This window comes from Haliaeetus albicilla, chromosome 9 (assembly GCF_947461875.1).
Source record: "Haliaeetus albicilla chromosome 9, bHalAlb1.1, whole genome shotgun sequence".
NCBI lineage: Eukaryota > Metazoa > Chordata > Aves > Accipitriformes > Accipitridae > Haliaeetus > Haliaeetus albicilla.
Window position 1 is genome coordinate 41364276 of NC_091491.1, and position 20429 is coordinate 41384704.

A 20429-nucleotide genomic window follows, 5' to 3' on the forward strand; every position below is an offset into this window, starting at 1 on the left:
CTACTCCAAGGCATCTGCTCCTGGGGGCATTTAGCACAGAGAGGATCCTGTACTTCTTTCTTTGGAGAAAGTTGTTGGACGGTGTATGGATACCAGTCCTCTGCAACTGAAATGACAAGGAGGAGATGCACGCTGGTGGCTGGAAGAGTGATTTGTGCACTCTTTGGCTTGAAACCACTTTATTTCACTTCGCAATCCCATAGTCTGAATTGAAATTGCCATCAGCGAAACACAACTTTCATACAAGTCACTGTTCCCTGACAGTACATACAGATTTATATTTCATCAAAATTATGATTAAATAAATAATTAATTGGTTGGCAGTAGTGAGCAGTATTCTCCACATTTTTATTTTTATCTTTCATTAGACATAAAGTTAAATAGAATTAAAGGAAGCCATGATACAGTTATTACTAAAAACAAACACAATCATTAGAGAGCAAATTTTGCTTATCGGCCACATACGGCTTCCAGCCAGTAGAATGAACAACTCAAAGGGGAGTTGCTGCAGCAGATAACAGCAAAAAGCCAGGGAGAAGAAATTAGCTCTCTAAGGGCACAAAGACAAACTGACTGTGCTGAGGGTTCTGTGTTGTAATGCAAGTGTCCCAGGCATGCTAAGACACAGTTTAGATAGAACAAAACTGAGGCTTTGTTTAAACTGAGAAGTTTTGCTGGAAAAGCTCTATTCACAAAATGGGGACTCAGTCTGACCAAAAAGCTTCAGGCCAGATGTAGCTACAAAGTTTGTAGTAACAAAAATACTGGTTTTGTTGGTGCAACTTATTTCAGCCTCTGTTTGTCATGCTTAGCCTGATGTTTCCTGGCAGTACTTGTTAAATTAGCTATTCAGTCAGCATGATAAGCTACAGATGCTGCAAAGTCTGTGTTGTTACCGTATCACCAAACTTATGGGCGCATATTTTGGCCTTTCAGGTAAAGACCCCGCAGCTCAACTCAAGCGGATAGTGACAGACTGGAAGATAAAGGTAAGAGTTTCTTCAGGTGCGAAATGTACAACTTTGGATAGTCCTTTGAAATACTGAAAAAGTGTTATGTACTTCTAAGATTTAAAGCAGTATCATCGTTACGTACAACACCTGTCATTAACTTGCCTGCTTCTCAGAGTTGGATGTAAGAATCGGGCACAAAAAGGCTTAAATTGTTAACTTTGGGTTAACCGAGTTTGGGTTTATGTAATTTACTTAAGCTGATCTTTGAAAAAACTAGCAAAACAATAGTTTATGTAGGTTTACGTGTGACTTCGATGTTACCAAAAGTCCTAAGGAAGTGGGAGCTGCTGGAAGACTTGGAAGGCTCGTATCTGAACACTCAGCCTTGGCTGAAAGGCAGTTTATTGTATTTTTCACTCAAAATTTCAGGGTGGTTTTGTGGTTTGCTAATTCGTTTTCAACACCACTCTTACGTGCTTGACTATTATATCAGCTGTCATAGTCTCTGAGGTTGGTTGACGAATTTTGTCAGTTTTCAGACCCGCGGCCTGCCAGCTGGCTGAAAATCACTCCAGCTCATTTGCAGCTCAGGCATTAGGCTGAATTGTTTATATTCTAGCAAACTTCTGCTCACACAGTCACAGCTTGTAATTTTCATCGCTTATCAGTTAGCAGAGAAACGACGACTTACAGAAATGGGTCGGAGAAAGGGAGTACACGTTTTGAGTATTGGGGCTTTTCTCCGTTAAAATGCTGTCTAGGCAAACTCTACAATCAGTTTAATGATCCTTGAGGAATTCCTGCTGTGGTTCCCCTTCACCTGCGAGCCCCTGAATGTCACCGGAGACCACTTGACAGTCTTGTAAGCCTGCCCTCTGGAAGAATGACAGCACCAGTTTGTTTCTCGGTTGCCCAGGGTTTTTAGCAGAAGCAGGGGTGGCGGATAAGGTCGCCCGGGCCTCTGAAATACGGTCAGCTGCAGCCGAGCGTTTGCTGCCCCGGGACCCCCCGAGGAGAGCCCGGACTCTCTGCAACTGACCGAGCTACGCCGCTCTTTCCCCGCCGGCCTTCCCTCCCCGGCCCGCCCCGGCCCCGCACCGCCGCCCGCCTCTCCCCGGGCCCAGCTCCGCGGTCCCCGTCCCCCCCGCCGGACTACGAGTCCCAGAAGCCTTCGCCCCGCCGCCCCCAACTCCGCGCGAAGGCCGCCGGGGCTTGTAGTCGGGCGGCGGGGGTCGGGCGAGGAGGCGGCGGCGGCGGCGGCGGCGGCGGCGCTCCGCCCCGGGGGAGGGACGGCGCAAGGCGTGGGGGGACACGGGAGACAGGTACCCGCGGGCGGCCCTGCCAGCCACCTCCTCGCTGCGGCCGGCCGCCGGCTCCGCCACTCGAGGCGGCGGGACGAGCTGCGGAGAGCGGCGGAGCGGCGGCGGCCTCCCGCGGGGCCCGGAGGCGGAGCAGCGGCCTAGGGGCGCCCGCGGCGGGCTCGGGCTCTGAGGGGGGCCGCGGCCGCGGGGGGGGGGCGGTGTGTGGCGGGGGGGTGCGGCGCCGGCGGAGCCTTCCTCGGCGAACCCGCTGCTCGCCGCTCCCGGCGGCCCGGCTCCCCCGCGGGAGGGACGGGGCTCCGCGGGGCCGGGACGCGCCGGTGGCCGCCGCCCGGCAGCGGCGGTGCGCGGAGCGGCCCCCCCCTCCCGAGGCCGGCCGCCGGGAGGAGGGAGCGGCGGGGCGCGGGAGTCGGCGCTGCCCGCCCGCCCGCCCGTCCGTCCGTCCGCCCGCCCGTCCGTCCGCCGGCTGCGCCCCAGCGGAGGAGCATGCACTGACTCGCTGCCTCGGCTCAGAGCCATCCCAGCCGCCGGGGTGCGCGTTGCATGGTGTGGGGATACACGGTCTCGATAATAAATGATAGAGGATACAATGACTTTGCTGTCTCTGCTGGGTCGGATCATGCGTTACTTCTTGCTTAGACCGGAGACCCTGTTCTTGCTGTGCATCAGCCTGGCCCTGTGGAGTTATTTCTTCCACACGGATGAGGTGAAAACCATTGTTAAGTCCAGCAGGGATGCGGTGAAGATGGTGAAGGGCAAGGTGGCCGAGATCATGCAGAATGACAGGCTCGGGGGGCTAGACGTGCTGGACGCAGAGTTCTCCAAGACCTGGGAGTTCAAGAGCCACAACGTGGCTGTCTACTCCATCCAAGGCCGGAGGGATCACATGGAGGACAGGTTCGAAGTAATCACTGACCTGGTGAACAAGACTCACCCCTCCATCTTCGGGATATTTGATGGGCACGGAGGAGAGGCAAGTGCTCAGCTGGAAAAAAAACAAACAAAACACAACAAAAAAAGGGGGGAGGGGGGGCGGGGAACGATTGTTACAGGGCAAGGAATGGACGTGTTCTCACCCACCAGGTTTGTGCGGTTATTTTGAGACATTGTTTGGCGAGGGGGGGGGGGGGGGGAGTCTGTCTCTAAATAGGAATTGAGAGATACGCCATTCCCTTTATCTCTCATTACCCCTTCCACGATCGGCGCGGTAGAAGTGTGTTTATACCCCCTCCGTCCTTTACAGTAGTAAAGGTTTAACTGAAGTAAAAGCCGTTGGAGGTGGCTCTTACGTGCGTGGAATAATGATGATGAGCACAAACTCCCTGGAGTCATCTTTTGTTACAGCGAAGTGTGGTGTGATCTGATTTTGGCACAGGGCTGGTCTCCCCCTCCTGTCAGGAGCTGGGCTCATCAGCAGTGCTTAGAGAGGAGTCCTCTTAAAGGCAGGCGTGTGTGCAGCCTCAAAGCTGGTGTGCGTAAAACATGTCTTCGCAGTAATTCACTCTCAAGTGAGGACCAGCGAGTCACTGAGAATGAGTATCGTGTTTGTGAATTGCAGGTAGTTTTTAAGTGGTTACAACTCTGCTGTCATAACTTGCCCCCTCTCTAGTGGAAAGCCAGGAAAACTGTCATTTTGAAACTTTCTGGTGTTTAACCTCTTAACTTTTTTAAGCAGGGTGATTTCCTTTAGGTTGTGCTATCTAATTAGTTTTACAGCTTGAAGGGATATTTCATTTATTACAGATGACAAACGTTGAAACTATAGCTTCCTCTTCATTTAGGGTTGTGGTGCTGCCACGTAGCTTTTTGCATAGCACAAAGCACATGTTTCTTAACTGTGGAAAAGGACAAAGAATTTGTCCTTGTGTGACAAATGAGCTCTAGCAACCGTTACACTGGGTATGAGAGAACCTTACGGGTTTGGCTGGGATGATGGAAGCGGGAGAGAAAATGTTGAAGTTTTTCACTAGTGCTGCTGCTGAGGAGGGGTAAGGCAGCAAGAGAGCTTGGGTGTTCTTCCAGCTGCTTTCACAGATCAATGAGTCAGAGTCCTTCCTAGAAAAGCATTGGCAGTGACCAGACACTAATGAAGCACAGGGATGGCAGCTGCTGCCCCTCTAAACCTCTAAATGCTGCCTGAAAAATCCAGGCCTTAGGCACATAATCAAAAAGCTGCTCTTCTGCTGCCTGCACAGTTGTAAAGGGGTCGTCTGTCCTACTGCTGTCTCACGGTGTCTAGCGTTTTGCCCCCTTTAAAATAACGCAGATGCTTTGGATGTTGAAAGTTGTTGGCTTCATAAAAAATCCTGGTCGTGGTTGAACCCTGTTTTCCTTTTTATGTCTGATTTCAGTTGAGGCACAGCTGTGCCAACTCTTACTGACATACTTGTGCCAGTTCACTATTCCTTGCCCTTCGAGGAATACAGGTAGAAATGTGTATGCATCACAAACTGGTACACATCTTCTCCTGACGGAGTATTAGCTCTGATCAGTGTATTTGGTACATCTGGCTCTTTAGTTTTCTGAGGCTTTGGATGGAAGGTGCTTGTGCTCTGTCTTCTGCCTTCTTCCTTTTTGTCTAAACTGACAGTTTTCCTTGTCTGAACTGACCAGCCAAAACAAGTTCGCAGGAATATGTGTCTCATTTTTAAACAGCATTCTGAGATTGTTACAGATAGAAGTATGACATACACTTAGACTTTAGCATTGTGAAAGGGGGATCTTATTTCTTTCTTTAATTTTGTATCATATATGTATCTTGCCCTACACTTGATTGCAAACTCAGTATATTAAACAATCCAAAACTAACACAGAGAATAGCTAAAAGATAAGAATGTGCCCTAGATACATTTTTTGTTCATTTGTTTGTTTTGTTGTGGATCTTGGAATTACATCCGTAAGATATATTAATGATAATACTGGATCTGTGGGAAGCGCATTTGTCTTTTGTATTCTGATTCCTCAGAACTTGCTCTGATTGATTCAGTGGCAAAGTATGAGGCTTTTATGTGAGGCCTGTCATTTTGAAAGGTTTAGCAGATCTTTCTCCAAACCTTACTAAAGTTAATATTTAAAAAATGTATGTATCTACTCTCTCTTATTTATGTTTCTAATGAAATCCCCAGGTGTTTTTAGTGGCCTTTACTCCTTCAAAAATAAGTGCCTGATCATTGAGGACATAACTAGTTTCTAGCTTCAGGTTTTATGTAAAACTGATCAGAAGAGCATGAACTATGTGCTGTGCATACAGCAAAAAATAAATGATGAAAAATAGGTTTTAATCTAAGCAGGTTTTGTAGTTTTGAGTAGAAAAGAGGGGAGGGAAAAGAAATAGCAAAAATTAATGCTCTTATTTAATCCATAGTACATAATACTAAATGTCAGGTCTGTATTTGAATTGGTTTTCCGGATGTCTTATTTTATTTTTATTTTTTTAAAAAGATAAGTGACTCTGTGGAACACTTTACCTATATATGTAGCAAAGCCTTTGTGAAGATTAAATTTTCTGTATGGCCTCCCATTAAATTTCTTTATGTGTAATTAAAGAACAAAGAACTGCTAATCTCTAGTTACATGTGAAACGAACTGTTCTATATGGGGAAAAATTGTTTTTCCAAACAGACAATACCACAAATGAGATGATAGATTAATTCTTTCCAGCTATATATATGGGAGTGTGTCTCCATTAATTACTTCCTGCCATATCATGTTGAAGTGGAAGGATAGAGAAGCATGATTCAAGTAATATGAATTACTGTGTAGTGCTAATTTATGAAGATTTCTGAGTTTTGCTTAAATATTGCCAATGTTTTGCATAAATTCTATGTTTCTGTTGTGTCATTTCCTCTCCCATCTTACAGTTTTAGCCTGAATAGGTTGGCAGCCATTTACTTAAATTTTGTGGCTGGCTTGATGAGAAAACAATAAGCAAAAATAATTATAAATGCTCTGTGTTACAGCTAAGAATTTGGTGTGCTGCTGCTGCAGTTAGTTGTTAAAGGCAATAATATTTCAGGGATAAAACTGGATACATGGTGTGTCATGCAGTCTTCCTTTTATAGAAAGTTAGTTTGTTTCTTCAAGATTGAGTAATAATAATAATGCAGAACAGGTAGAGAGCAGAGAAGTAGGCTTAGAAAGAATGAAGTTTCTGCCTGTTGTCTCACTGAATGACTTTGGGCAAAGGAGTCTTCAAGGTGATATAGCTCAGAATCAAAAATGAAGAGAAGAAAGTATTTGTCTGTTTCCCCTCATCAGCTTCTTCATAAGGCTTAAACATGGCTTGAGTGGTTTCACCCCCCCTCCCCCCTTCCCTTTGTCCTTTATTTAGAAGTTCTGGGGCTGTCTAGAGTGGAAGATTGAGAAGTGGCAAACTACATAAATGATAAAATAACAAACAGTAAGCTTGAAAGCTGAGCAAAGGAAAGGGAGGATGCTTAATCAGGATGATTTAACTATTTTAACTAGCATTTACTGAAAGGTTCCTTTCTCAAATATTTAAGGTTTAAGCACTCAGTTTAATGAGATCTCAGTATTAGACAAGAACAAAGTAGCTCAGCTACCATCTGCAGTTTTATGGTTATGGCTATGTTGCATATCATTGTTTTTTCCTAACACTGTGAGGCGAAGACTTTAAAAATAATTCTAGTAATAGATAGTACCTTATATGGTGCCTGTGCTTGTTTGCAGTCATACACTGATGTGGATAACTATGGTGGGAAATTAAAGCTCAGTAAATGTTTCATAAAAAATGTCTTGCTCTTTTTATTTCTCTTAGCCGCCTTAAATAGGAACATGGCAAAGCTTGTTCCTTACGACCTGTAGGTGTGGATAAGAGCATTTTGCATGATATAATTGGTTTTTAGAGTTGCTGATATAGTGTTGTAGTATGTGGAATACACCATTTTATGTTTATTCATAGTCCAGGGAAAGATTGGGGACCTTAAATGTGAAAGGAGAGAGGGAATTTGCTCTGTAAATGGCTAATGTTTGTAACCACATATGGAATCACATAAGGCTTTGTGTGTCACAGGACCTTGAAATCAGTAGCACGAACTGTTGGCAGAAGTCTCTGGTTACTGATTAACTTACAAAGTCAAAAAAAAAAAAAAAAAGGGAAAAGGTCAGAAGATAATGGTGAGAGTCCTTACTAGTGTTGTCTGAGACTATGGAAACGTGAATGCTGAGGTAAGGCCTGGAGAAGAGGGCATTGTGCCAGCTGTGTTTAAATGAGCCTGCTGTGCATTTAAAATACAGGTACTTGAAAGCATGATTAATTCCTCCCTGACTGATTGGGGTGAACTTGCTGTCATCTTCAGGCCCGCCACAATAAACAAGTTGCCGCGAGGTTAGGTTGGGAAGGGAACTTCTGAAATGCTGCATACTGTGGTAACAGCTCGTGTGCATGTTCATCTTTAATGAATATGAGATGACTTAGTCCTCAGTGCAGGCGAAGGGGTACACTACCGTAAATTTACCAAACGTGAGGATACGGGCAGAGCAGCTGTAAATCGTATTGTCAGAAGAGGACATAGTGTCTGTACACTCGTGTTCATACCACTTAATGTGACTTTTAACCCCTTCGCAAACTGATGACCTGAACTCACCTGGGTGTAGGTTGTGCTATGATGATGAGCATCTTTTCAGGCATTGAAGAGGGAAATTTATTCCACTTAATTGGAGATGGTAGCAGACAGTTGGAAGATAATGGTTGCCTTCTACCAAATACGAACTAATGAGATAATATTTTTATTTTGGTGATCTTTGGCTTTTTTTCTTTTTTTCTTTGTTTCTGATCCAAATAGCAGAAGGTGTTTATGCTGTGTTGAAAGAAGAGAAAGCTAGCAATTTTGGTTTTTTTCTAAATTTATTCAGATCTGCTAATTCTAATTCAAAACCTGTTCCTCTGCTACCAAACTGCTTAAGCAAACTTAGTGATGAAAATTCATCTGTCGTACTTTTGAAGAAAGGCCTTTAAGGATTAATGGCTTGAGATTTTATAAAATATAAGAATAAATCAAACAACAGCTTTGAGTTTTTATGGGTCTTATAGCCTAGTTGTAAGGTGAAGTCTTTTGAGGCTTTGCAGTTTTTAAAAAGAAACTGCTGGGATGGTTTTCCTTTTATAGTAATTTCCTTCAGTTTCTAATCTAGAATCCTCTGCAAAGTGCCTAAATGTTTGAATAAATATTTACATAGGTGAGGTCATGTTGATACACAAGTCTCAAATCTGCTTATAAATTCCAAACAAGTGGCCTAAAATATAAGCCCAAATGATATATAGGGACATTTCTGTCATTTTGTTTAGTTTATCCAAGTTTTGATTCTTGGATATCATGTTACAGGGTTATGATTTTCACCCGACAAAACCATGCTGATTTGATTTTTAGGTCTACACTATATGCTCATTTGCTGTACAAAACTGTGACTTAAAATTGATTAAAATGGTGTAAAAATATGTAATTGGAAGTAGGAACTCTTATCGCTGCCATTCACAGCTGTATCATTGGATGTAAAATTGAGTCTTTTTCAATTTTTATAAAAATCAAAAAGTCAATTAATTTTAAATGTAGTCTGCCAGCTTAGCTTGGATTGGTGCTTCCATGTTTGGCCACACAGGCAGCCAACTGATTCCCACTGGTTTAATTAAATCAATTTTGATTCTTCGATGCTTTCAGATTATGAAAGTCATTTCAGTTTCTCCGTGAACTTGAGTAACTCTGACTACTACATAGGAAGTATTTGTGTGCGTGCTCTTGCTATGTGGTTGATGCTCAGCAGCTTATCCATCACTGTAGATGGAGAGGATATTTCACAGCTACCAAACCAGAATGTTCAGACCACAGTTGTTAGAGTGCCTGACACTTTTTAACTTGATACCCTGGGCTAGCACTGCTGGGGCCGTGTCCTTAGATACATAAGCAATCTCTAAAGACAGATCAAGGCTCAGAAATAAGCAACTACTTAAATAGCTTAAAAATGTGCTGATTTGTGCTACTGATGCTGCTTACCACACACCATAGGCGATGGTGAAGACTTGTTAGCTAGTCCTGCTTAACCTAGTATCCAACCTGGACAATAATAAACAAATTTAAATACAGTTTTGGGGCAGTAGGATTTTGATCAATTCCGTTCTGCAGGTCAGGAACTTGGACCTTTTTGTGTTTAACAGTGTGAAAGAAAGAAAATTCTGATTCTTCTGTCATGTGGGGTTAGTTAAAACAGCAGATTGTTCTAGCACTGTCTTGAGTGTCATGCTTTCAGTAGCTCTTTTGGACCAGTATTTCTCCTTCCTCCCTGTTGTTAGAGAACCGAATGTTTATGGTGTAAATAGTTCCTTTAAAACTGAGTATGGGCTTCTGGCAGTTTCACTTTTTAAACCATCTCCTGGCATATGGATCCTTTGTTTTGCTGTTGTCTAGTTTTTGCTGGTGGCTGCAATTCTCTACAGCGGTCTTGGCCCCGTAGGAAGGCCCCGTACTAGTTGCTGGGTTCCCATGCACTGGATCTGGCACCTCTAAATTTTCCCTTGCTCTCAGGACTCTTCAGCCCTGTCCCTCTTCATCCGGCCCATCTAGCATGCTTCCTCAGCAAATAGGTATTGGCTTTACAGAAGTGAAACTACAGGCAGTGCTGCACCTTTCCCCCACGCCCAGGAGCCTTTGAACATGCTGATCTCTTCGGAAATGGTCATGTGTGAGATTGGCCAAGTTTTGTGACCCAGAAATGCAGTCCAAAGGTATCTGGCACTAATTTTTGGGGGGTCTTGAGGTTCAGGGCTTGCTCTTCACTTTAAGCACAGCTTAGATACTGATAGATCTGGAAAAAGGAACAAAATGCTTATATACTTCTCCTGTAGTGCCCTTTGGTTTGGATCTATGCCCTTGAAAGGAGAGTTCCCAAAACTAGTTTAAGGGCAGCAGCTGCTATAATTATGCGAAGAAAGTCATACACCTCTAGCTCCACTTCTTCACCATAGTATTTGTTAAAACCTTAAAGTTTAAGCAAACTCACCCACCCTTTGGACCTTACTGCCATCCTCCCTAATCTGTGGCCCCGCAAGGCAAGCCTCCTCACTCACGCGCCCATGTCCCCTGCTGTCCAGGCAATTTTGTGACCATGCTTTTATACCTGAGCATCCCATGAACCTTACACCTTCATCCATTCAGGGGATGCACTACCTCAACAAGCTGTGCTCCGTTTGCCCACGCCAGCCCTTGGGTCTTTGCACCGGCTAGCTCCTTGCATGTACTGGGACCCGAGCAGACCCAGGAGGAGCTGTGCAGCGGCGCTGGGGTGCTCAGCCTGCATCTCGGGCAGGATGCCAAAGGCAAGCAGTAATGTGAGCTGCTGCTGCTCATACCGTGTGGCACATCCGTGCTGATTAAAATGATCTGCATGTTCCTAGCGGTGTGTGTGCGTGCGTGCCCCAGTTTGAAAACCTTTGTAACAATTTTGGGAATGTATGCCCTGTGCCACCGTCTTCCGAAATAGGGAGTAGGTATGAGTGAGGCTCTTTTTCTTTAAAACAGCTTTTATAACTATCAGTTCCCTTGAGCTGCTGACTTCCTAGTCATGTTGTCATCAATGTTCACCATCGGTGACTGTTACTAGATACTAGTCTAGCTGGACAGACCAGTTTCTCTGGCTCATGGCCAGCCCAGGAGCTCTTCTATGTAAAAGAAGATCATGAAGATTTAATGACCCTTTGTCTTTATTAGCCCTGTAGCCTTTCAGTTCACCCTGAATGTAATAAGACAAAAAAGACAACAGATAAGGCAAGTCCAAAAGGAAGTTTCCATCCTGACAAAGATGTACATACAGACAGCTTGTGATCTCCTGGCCACTGTAAGTTGTATGCAGAATCAGTAGTTGAACAAGTTGGAGAATTTCTTTTGGGCTGTTTGTGTGCTTTTACTCCTGTTGTTTAGCTAGTGTTAAACACTTCACCTAGTGTTTTCGTTAAAGCAGTTTAAAACTTACTGCCAAATGCAGAGATTTCATTTGAACGCATCATAACTTTAAAAGAATGTAAATTTAATTGCTGTTTACAAGAAAAAAGGTTTGTGGATGCCAGAATACTAATAAATAGTTGAGTCAGGGTAAGTCAGGGACACTGGTGAGAGTGTGTGAATTGTAGTTTAAGTAACTGCCCATTTATGCCATAAGGCCTGATCTTTAAATGGCAAAGCTGTTCCTGATCTGGTATAAGTGAACTATCTTGATTGCATTCAAGAAATAAAAAGAGCAGAAAGTACTTGTTAAGACTAGGTTTTCAGGTCTAGAGTAATTTGCAGGCCATAAAATAATCTGGATGGAAAAATCTACCTTTCTTTCTACTCTTATAGAAAAGTAATTGCAGAAAAGTAGCTGTCAGGTGGTTACATATGGCACTGAGCTGAGACAGGGGCTCAGGCTCCCGGGAGAGCAGGGTCTGAGTTGTCGTGTGGTAAGCAAAGCAGACAAGGGGAGAGGAAGAAGCATCGTTCTTTCGGTTGGGTGCCATAACGAACTCCTGAGAGCTGCGGGGCAGCACAGAGTACCAATCCTACTGCTGCTGATACAAATTGATTATGATGCTGAAACGTTGCTGGCTCTCATCATCTCCGACCTTGTCTGATTCACAGCTGTGTGAGCAGCTGACATCTCCAGCCAGACAATCAAAGTACGTGTTTTAACTGCTAAACCACAATGCAATTATCCATAGCACGTCATGTCGACAAACCTCAAAGCTCCCCTGGAGAAATGAACATTTATTTGCATTTACTTTCAGCGCTAAAAATGTTATCCCTTGCAAATTTTCTCATTGTCATAAATGTAGAAAAGGCTTATTTTATTTTTTTTTCAAAATCCCCTTCGGGGGGTAAACATTTGATTTTATTAAGTTCTGTTATAATATCTGAAAGTGTCATACAGTACTGCTTTCAATCAATATGCTTTTTAGTGTAATAAATCTCTTTACTATTTCATTCTCTACCAGATAGAAAACTGCTGGAGGGCATGAAACATTTCTTCTCATAAGTGAAAGTGCGTGGCCCATAATATAGTTCTCTGGTGTGCCACGGCTCACTTGCACTTCTTTAAACTTGCATTTTAAATGGGAACATGATTTATTTGCAGGTAGTCTATGCACCAGAGAATTGCCTAAACATTCCCTGAAATGTGTGTTTCCTCTAAACACACACGGAAGCTGAGATATTGAAATACCTGATTGTGATCAGCATTAAATAAAAAGTCTATCCAAAGCTGTGTGCTTCAGGAATGGAAACTTAGTGTGGGAGTAGGAGGAAGGGGAGGACAAAACATGCTTGTCTCCTTAGTTTTCTTAATGTATATACCCTCTGAGCTTTCATCTACTTTCTTGCATTTGAGTGCGAATGTTTTTTTTCTAATTTTTCTAGCCTTTTTTTTTTTCATTATTACTTACGTCTTTTTAGAGATGTATAGGGCACTATGTAGGACATAGAAAGTGCTTTTAATGTGGTTTTTTTTTTAATCTGAAATATACGCTATGTGGTTACAGTGGGTTTATTTCTGCTGAGAAGCAGGGAAGTTGGACAAGAGTCTGGATGATCCCACTGAACAAAGCTAGTGTATTCATTAGATGTTTACTCCTGATCATCCTAAGTTTGGCCCTTTATTGGTATGGAAGAAAAGGGAAGTCGCACAGGGAGAAGTAGGAAAATAACTACAGAGTAGGTAAAAACAATCTGTAACTCACAAGGAGGAGAGAAGCAGCAACACTGGGAAGGAGACAGTTTCATTTCCCTGAAGCGGCATTAACTGGGAGAGGGCAAACTGACTGAAGTCATATGTAGGACTACAGTACATGTAGATGGTTGTGTTATAACTCGTGTTCTCCTATAATTGAGATTAAACACAATTTTGTTGTGAAAGGCCTGTGATAATGATCACCTGATCCTGGGATCATGATGCTCAGCACACCTGATCACAGCCGCCGATGTGAGGACTAAGCCCACTTGTCTGTGGGCAGGATGCTGCTGGGATTCCCATTGGAGAGTGGTGAAGGTGACTGGCCTTGCACTATGTGCTTGGAGATGCAGTTAACTAAACCATGACAAGGAAACTAAGTTTTTACTAACTGCCTGAAAAAAAGCAGTTGCTACCTTTTCTGGCCATGCAATTGAAAGCATGCAGTGTTCTTACTGGAATAACAAGACAGGGACTCCAGTGCAGGAAGGGGGTGAGGGAGACAAGAAGTGGAGCTTGGGACTTGAAGACAAGAATGTGAGTAGAGGAGAAAAGGGAGAATAGTGTGTGGTTTTTGCATCGTAGCTTGCCTTAATTTTAGATTGCTGTAAGACTGGTCGTATTTAATAATAAACTGTCCTAGCAAGATCATCAGGCAGCCATAGGAAAACTGCTATCAGTTTCAATGTACCATTGTTTATATACTGCCTGAGATCCAAAACCCAAGAAATGTATGTGTAAGGGTTATTTCTGTGGTTTAGAATGAATACTGTTTTATCTCTCTCTCTGCATGTTTGAGAGAAACAGAGAGCATGAGTGTGCATTTTGGCAGTGTTTCTTTATGGCTCTTGAAAGAGCACTAACAGTTTTGTAACTCTGGACGCTCTGAAAACTAAACTTTGCCCTCTTTGTTTCTACTGAGGGTCACTGGTTTGCTGGCACGTTTCGACAGTCCTTATTGCTCAGGACTTAGAGAACAAAATGTAGGACCAGCTGCCTGTTTCGTAGTGCCAATTGGCATTGACATGTCAGAGAAGAGCTCCAAGCAGCCCCTCTTCTTGCTTATGTTTCATGCATAAATAGTAATGTGAGGTGCTACATTAATTTACAAAGAGATGGGTATGACAGACTTTTTCATTTTGCAAAATGTTTTATGCTTTCATGCCTTACAACTACTATTACAGTAGTGGTTTTGGAAGGCAAAGTAGAGTGATTGAATTCTCTGTGGATGAATGTTGCATAAAAGATTTGTAATCTTTGGCAATTAGAAAATTGTTGCTGAGGTTAATGGTGATATTATTTTTAACTTTGAGGGCAGGAGCAATCTCCTGCCTCCGGGATGGAATTATTTCAATCAGTGCTTTAAATAAGCACTTTCTGTGATAGTTTAAATTGACAAACACTTAAATCATCAACCTGAATTCTTTTTTTTTTGCTTTAGTATTTATTTTAGCAATGATGTATCCTGATATACTGATTCACATTATTTTTATTTTGTATTGTTTCTGAAAAGGAGAATGGTATTTACTATCAATTTTTTTCTCTGGTGAGTGTTCCCCCCCCCTTTTTGTGTGGATATTGTAACTGTAAATAAAAGCAGAACAAAAAACTAAATAAGAGGCCAAATAATGCATCTACATTTGTTAGAAGTTATTGAATGATTTGCATCTACAACTGATTGTACGCAACATTTTAAGCCCCTGGAGGGTGAACTGATTTGAGACACACTTCTGGGAATTTTAAGGTTGATTTTGTGGTGGAGGTCCTCTTATCAAGCATCTTTTCCTGAGACCTGAACTCGGTGGCCGGACTGTCCATGATAAGGTCAGGTACCGTCTCCCCAGACTCCAGTTATAACTTCAATTAGAGCAGGACAGACAAGAATTGGAGGTAATTCTACCTGATCAAGATAACCTACCACCTCTGCAAAGAGAATGATAAGATAGTCAATAATTTCAAAAATCTCTGCATTTTTTTCTGCTTAGGAGAATGTATTATCCTGTAAGGTATTCTTTGCTAGAGTATTGGTGTCCTCATCTAAATCTGCTCAGAGGCTGTGTCCTAGAAGCTCTGTCCTAGTGGCTCTGGTAGGAGGTGGTACCTTGATATTACCCATTCAGTAACTCTTATTTCTCTTCAACCTTCAGAGGTAAGTATGTACTGTTTCTAATCTATTATTTTAATTAGTTATTTTATTAAGGTGATAGATTATATTCTCAGGCTTTGAGGTATATATTTTGCTAATAGTTTTGTTTTTAAATAAGGTGTTTTTTTAAAAAAAGCAACTTTTATCTAACTTACCTGCTTCCTTGTACAGACCAGTGCTGGTCTGCCTGGTACTGTTATATAGCAGCTCAAGACAGTACTTCATACTAGTTTGTTGCGGGTCTGCATATGATGACTAGAAAAATACTCGGAGTAAATTAGAGTCTCTCTTGGGATGTGTGGGTTTTGCACTCCACACTTTTAAGTTGCATGAGTTGGAGTTTGTATATTCTGAAGTGTTAATGTAAACTTTCAAGACTGGCAGTTGAGGTAGCTGCTTCTAATAAACTGTAAACAACATTATGATGCCATGGCAGAAGAGCCAAAAGAAAGTGTATCCAGCTGCATATTGGAATTAGTTGTTTCAAATGTAGGTTTTAAAAGCTTTTTTGGCATGTGGGTTGTGCATCTCTTATTAAGCAAAAACCTGACTGTGAAGGAAGATGAAAATCATGTTGATGAATAATAAGAAAGGCCGTAACCTCAAACCTATTATAGTGAAGAGAGATATTTTTACTGGAATGTTTTGTTACTGAGTTTCCCAGCACTCCCAATTGATAGGAGAGCTAAATACAGTTTCAGTGACAAACACTGTTTGAGATTTTTTTTTTTACATACAAATTGAAAACTTAGCATTTTGTCTGTCACAGTGGCTTTAAGTTGATCTCACTGTGCTTCTGATTCAAAGTATTTCAAAAGTGTGTCACGAAAACATATTATACTTCTATGAACAGGTGTTTTCAGATCATTTTACAGGCTTAAATTTCTGCTTGTGTCACTTGGCTGATCTGATACAAGTCAGTAACACAACTGAAAATAGAACTTTATAGTCGTTCTCTCCCAGGTGCAACTGCTCCTTTTTTTTCTCTCTGTCAGACACCAACATTGCTAACTGTGTGCCTTCCATTATTTAATGTAACACCATCACCTGCCTGCTGGGTCTTGCAGTCTTCGGTTTCTTTTCTTGATGTGGTTGTCAAGAAAGTAATGGCACCTAAGACGCAGCAGCATCAATGCTTATTTCACATTGGTATAGTGGTACTTAGTGGTCGTCTTTCATGCCAAAATAATGTTACTGACGTGTCTCTGTCACTGTGAGAAACCCTGATTTGAACCTGGGGCAAGTGCTGTGCTACTGTTCGTCATATTTTAAATTAATTCTTTCAGCATTTTGTTGTGAAAGAGAATTTTTGGTTTAAAAAGTGATCTGAATAGCAAGGCATGAGTGCAAGAAGATGGCCAGCTGTTGGACATACCAGCTCTTTTGGGCATGGCAAGGGTGAGAAGCACAGCTGGTTTCTTGTTAAGTGAACTCCCAATCCCAGTGGCTGATTTGATAGCTGAAACTCACTGCAAATGTCACGAACTCATCACGCGCATGACCTGTGGGTCTGGTACTTCATCAGTCATTTCTGGAGCTGGAGGGGGTCTGCCTGGCAGTTTCAGGATAGCCAAGCACGTAACCAATTAACTGAATTAACCCCCCGAGCTTCCAGCCCTTCTCTGTGCTACTGTGTAGGGTGAAAAGCTGAACATAATCTCTGTGCTCACCTGCTTCTCTGAAAGTGGGACTTGGTGTTCCCTTTCTTTGCCAACAGGAGTCTTTCCATGTAGGGAGCTAATGGCAAGACTTGAAAACTTGGCGTAATTTGTACTCTCTTGAGCAACATAAAGGAAAGTCACTGCAAACAATCTATTGCTTGCAATTTAACTGCTGCAGGTGTTGCAGCGTGGGTTCCAGAGGCAGTACTGTATTTCTTCTCTCTAATTTTCTGGTGTTGAGAGTTAAATAAATGCCCTGGAAGACTAAAATCTTCTGGAAGCTGCTGCTTTTGATCCAGGAGATGCTTCTAAGAGGTTGGGAATGTGAACACAGCAGCAATGTGGAGGCTGGAAGTGAATATGGCTAGTGTTTTCTGATTTAAATAAGGAAATAAAAGTTAAATTAGGGAACATAGGAATTCTTATTCTTTTCATGAAAATGCCCCAGAAGATCTAGTTAAGTGTTGTTGGGTTTGACTTTCAAAGTTACGTTAATAAACATTTAAGACAGCCTGATCTTTCTTGAATTCAAATGCTATATCACATGAAAATTGCCCTTAGCAGTGAGGGGCATTTCAAGGTGAAGAAGGATGAGTTGGGAACAATAAAAGGAAATTAAATGAATTAAAACGGGGGTGGGGTGTCCATGTTCTTACTGTGCCTCTGTATAGCCACATGAGGAGAGGAAATCAAATGAACCAAGTGAAGAAAGTGCACGTATACCCTATATGAACAGGGATCTTGCTATTGCCTAAAGCTTATAGCTTAAACAACTTCGCACCACTGGAAAGAACCTGCAGGCATTCTTTTCGTGCAGTAAGAATTAGTGAGGTAAGAAAAAAAAAGAGATGATGAGTGCTTAAAAGGAGCAAATATGTAAATATTTTCTAGGGAGAAGTAATTAGTGGTAGGAATGAGCTAATGCCCAGGTCCTGAGCTGCCAGAGAATAGAGATTCCCCAATAAACAGTTTCAAAATGCATCACCAGTGCCTTCTCTACTTCAATTGTTCGTCCATAATACCCAAGAACTTATTCAAATGTCAGAGTTTGAGAGCCTGTCATGATACTGTCTTTATAGAAGAAAAGGAGTCAAAACACTCCAGGCAAGCTTTTTTTACTAATGTATCTCTGCAGATGCCTGTGTCCTGGGGAGCACAGTTCCCATCAATGTACTTAAGGAGTTTGTGCGAGCACCAATTTGCATTTGGATTTTGAGAGCTCTGTCCCCGGATTCATGTGGGCATACACAGGTGCGGAGATGCCTGGAGGGAACTCCAGCAGTGGTGTAGCACTGGCAGCTCTCAGTAAGTGCTCTGCAGTTTCTCCTGTAACTCTATAGCTATGGTGCTCTAGGTCGATAAATTAGAGAAGGATCCGGGCTGCTTTAGGAGTTACCAGTGTTCCCTGCGCTTCAGTAGGAGGTAGGAGGCCAATGTTGCCTTGATCTGTCCCTGTTCTGCGACCGTTCTATTTCAAATGTGATAATTTTCAGTATGTGAGACTGTTTGAACCACTTGGAATTAGTAAACATGTTAATGATCTCTTATTTGCATGAACTTGAAAAGAGCAGAGCTATTTTAAATTAGGGCTGAATTCCAAAGGGACCAAAGTAAGGATGGGCTTAACTGCCTGGTGCATACCTCACATACCTGTCAGGAACCTGGTGACTGTGGGGCATGTACCTGAAAGGGGAGGCATAAGTGCAGGCTTTCTTATCCCTGTCTTCGTCTTTCATTAGCAGAATTTATAGCGTTATGGGACACTATTTACAGCATAAGAAGAGCTTCTTACTTTCTCAAAGAATAAAAACTGAAGATCTCAACAGTCCAAAGTGAGATTTGAGGGAAAGTTTAAAAAATAGAAGTGAAACAAGCCAAGTCTTTTCCCTTCCTTTATATAGAAGAACAAAATCAATTCATTTGTTTCTTGATTCATTCTGGTAAAGATAAGAATATCTGTTTCAGCTTGAAAACAAAGGTTGAAACAAGGATCAAGAGGGACCCGTGTACTGAATTGACTTATGGAGGTTGGCTTTGTTGTGCACTTGTGTGTGTGTGTAATAATCATGGGCACCGCTGTTCCTGCGGCTGGATAGCTCTTTCTTCAGGACCTTCTAATGAAAACGAAAACCGTCACCAGCCCAGACAGAAGCAGTGACAACATGAAAATATCTCTGTGTGTGGACAGCTATAAAGAGAAGTTTCTGAGTTTTCTTAGGTATTCATCAACCTTTTTTATTTCCAGTTGTGTTGTTTCCAAAGCTCTTGATAGAAGAGCTATTTGTTGTTTTGGACAAAAGTGAAAAAAGGGAAGATGGCTACTCTGTGAGCAAGACGCACAGGCTCTTAATGTATTTCTTTGCATTTCATAACATCGGTTATTCCCATGCTGGATTGAGAGGTGATATAAGAGTACAACTGCAGTCTTGGGTATCGGTATCTCTCTTGTAATTGCAGTGCACCTTGACAATGTACTTCAAGATTTGCAGAGAGGCAGCTCCTGCTTTGCCTTGTGAGTTCTTAATCGGGGAAAAAACAGCAGGTTGTACAGAAGCCTGAGGCTATAATGGATTTAACTCTCATTTTAAATGTTTCTTAAGAAGAGGAGAAATATTGCAATAGAATGCACAATTGTATGTGACTGTGGCATGTGCAAGCTTATTTGAACTAGTTTGAGTACCATGACTTGAGTAGCTGTTGCAGCACTCTTTGAGACTGAATAAAGATGCGTAAAGTTAGCCTGTGTGGGTGTCCACCTTACAACAGCCACATGCTAGCAATATGCAAAGAAGCTGTTTAAAATTAGCACTTCAGCACAGTAGTATAGATTATCTTCAGTATAAATGCATCTTCTGCTGTCTCCATCAGACCTACTTAATTTCTCTTCATTTTTCCCAGCAAAAAAGTTGAAATATTTAACTGCTTAAAAATATTTGTTAGCTATTGCGGGAGTTGATACTTGGTATTTGTGCATGAAACCAGATTGTTGTTCATTAGGATGGAATTGGGTTTTCTAGCTAGTAAGAGAAGATAATCAAGTGCTGTTTCAGATTCTGCTATATGAGAGAATTTAGTGCTAATTACTCATTCTATGGATATTGGGGTTTGTTATTTTATATACAGCTTTTTAAGTATAGGCTTTAAATCCTTATAGCGCGTCTTGAATTCTGAATTCCAATCTGAATTTGACAATCTGGATTTAGATGGGTTTGAAACATGAATAGGGAAGCTTGCAAAGCACTATCCAGCACTATATCTGGATTTCATCCGAGTTAGTAATGATTCTTTTTTTCTGGAGAAGAAATTTGCATATATACTCATTTAATGAGTCAAGCGTGGGGAGAAACATTCTGCATGTTTGGTCATAGTGCATACATGAACAGTAGGAGGTCAGACTCCAAAATGTTACTATTGTTTTTAAGTTGAAAGCATATTATAACCATAAAGGTTCCATACCCTGAAAGTATATTTAATAGACTTTTACTAAAAGCTAAGAGAGGTCTTCTTTAAAATGAAACCTGTTCTTACACATGTATGTGTTTAAGATCAGTGATGTTTTTCCTTCATTGCTTATAGGTATACAACTTGTTCATGATTTGACTGTAGGAGATGGTTTGCCTATAATCCTTGCCATGTCAAT

The 20429-nt window shown here is 42.0% G+C and overlaps 1 protein-coding gene across 2 annotated transcripts in view; it reads left to right on the plus strand.

Annotated features, from left to right (window-relative positions):
* Positions 1-896: 896 nt before the first annotated feature.
* The window catches only part of PPM1L (protein phosphatase, Mg2+/Mn2+ dependent 1L), a 109183-nt gene continuing 89650 nt past the window's right edge, over positions 897-20429 (plus strand). Inside the window, exon 1 of one of the 2 annotated variants that reach the window (XM_069792820.1) lies at positions 897-989. In XM_069792820.1, coding sequence (XP_069648921.1) covers positions 912-989 — 78 coding nt within the window. In that variant the 5' untranslated portion in view covers positions 897-911. Of the gene's footprint in view, positions 990-2184; positions 3246-20429 lie in introns of those variants that run through there. The other variant, XM_069792819.1, reaches the window with a different exon arrangement.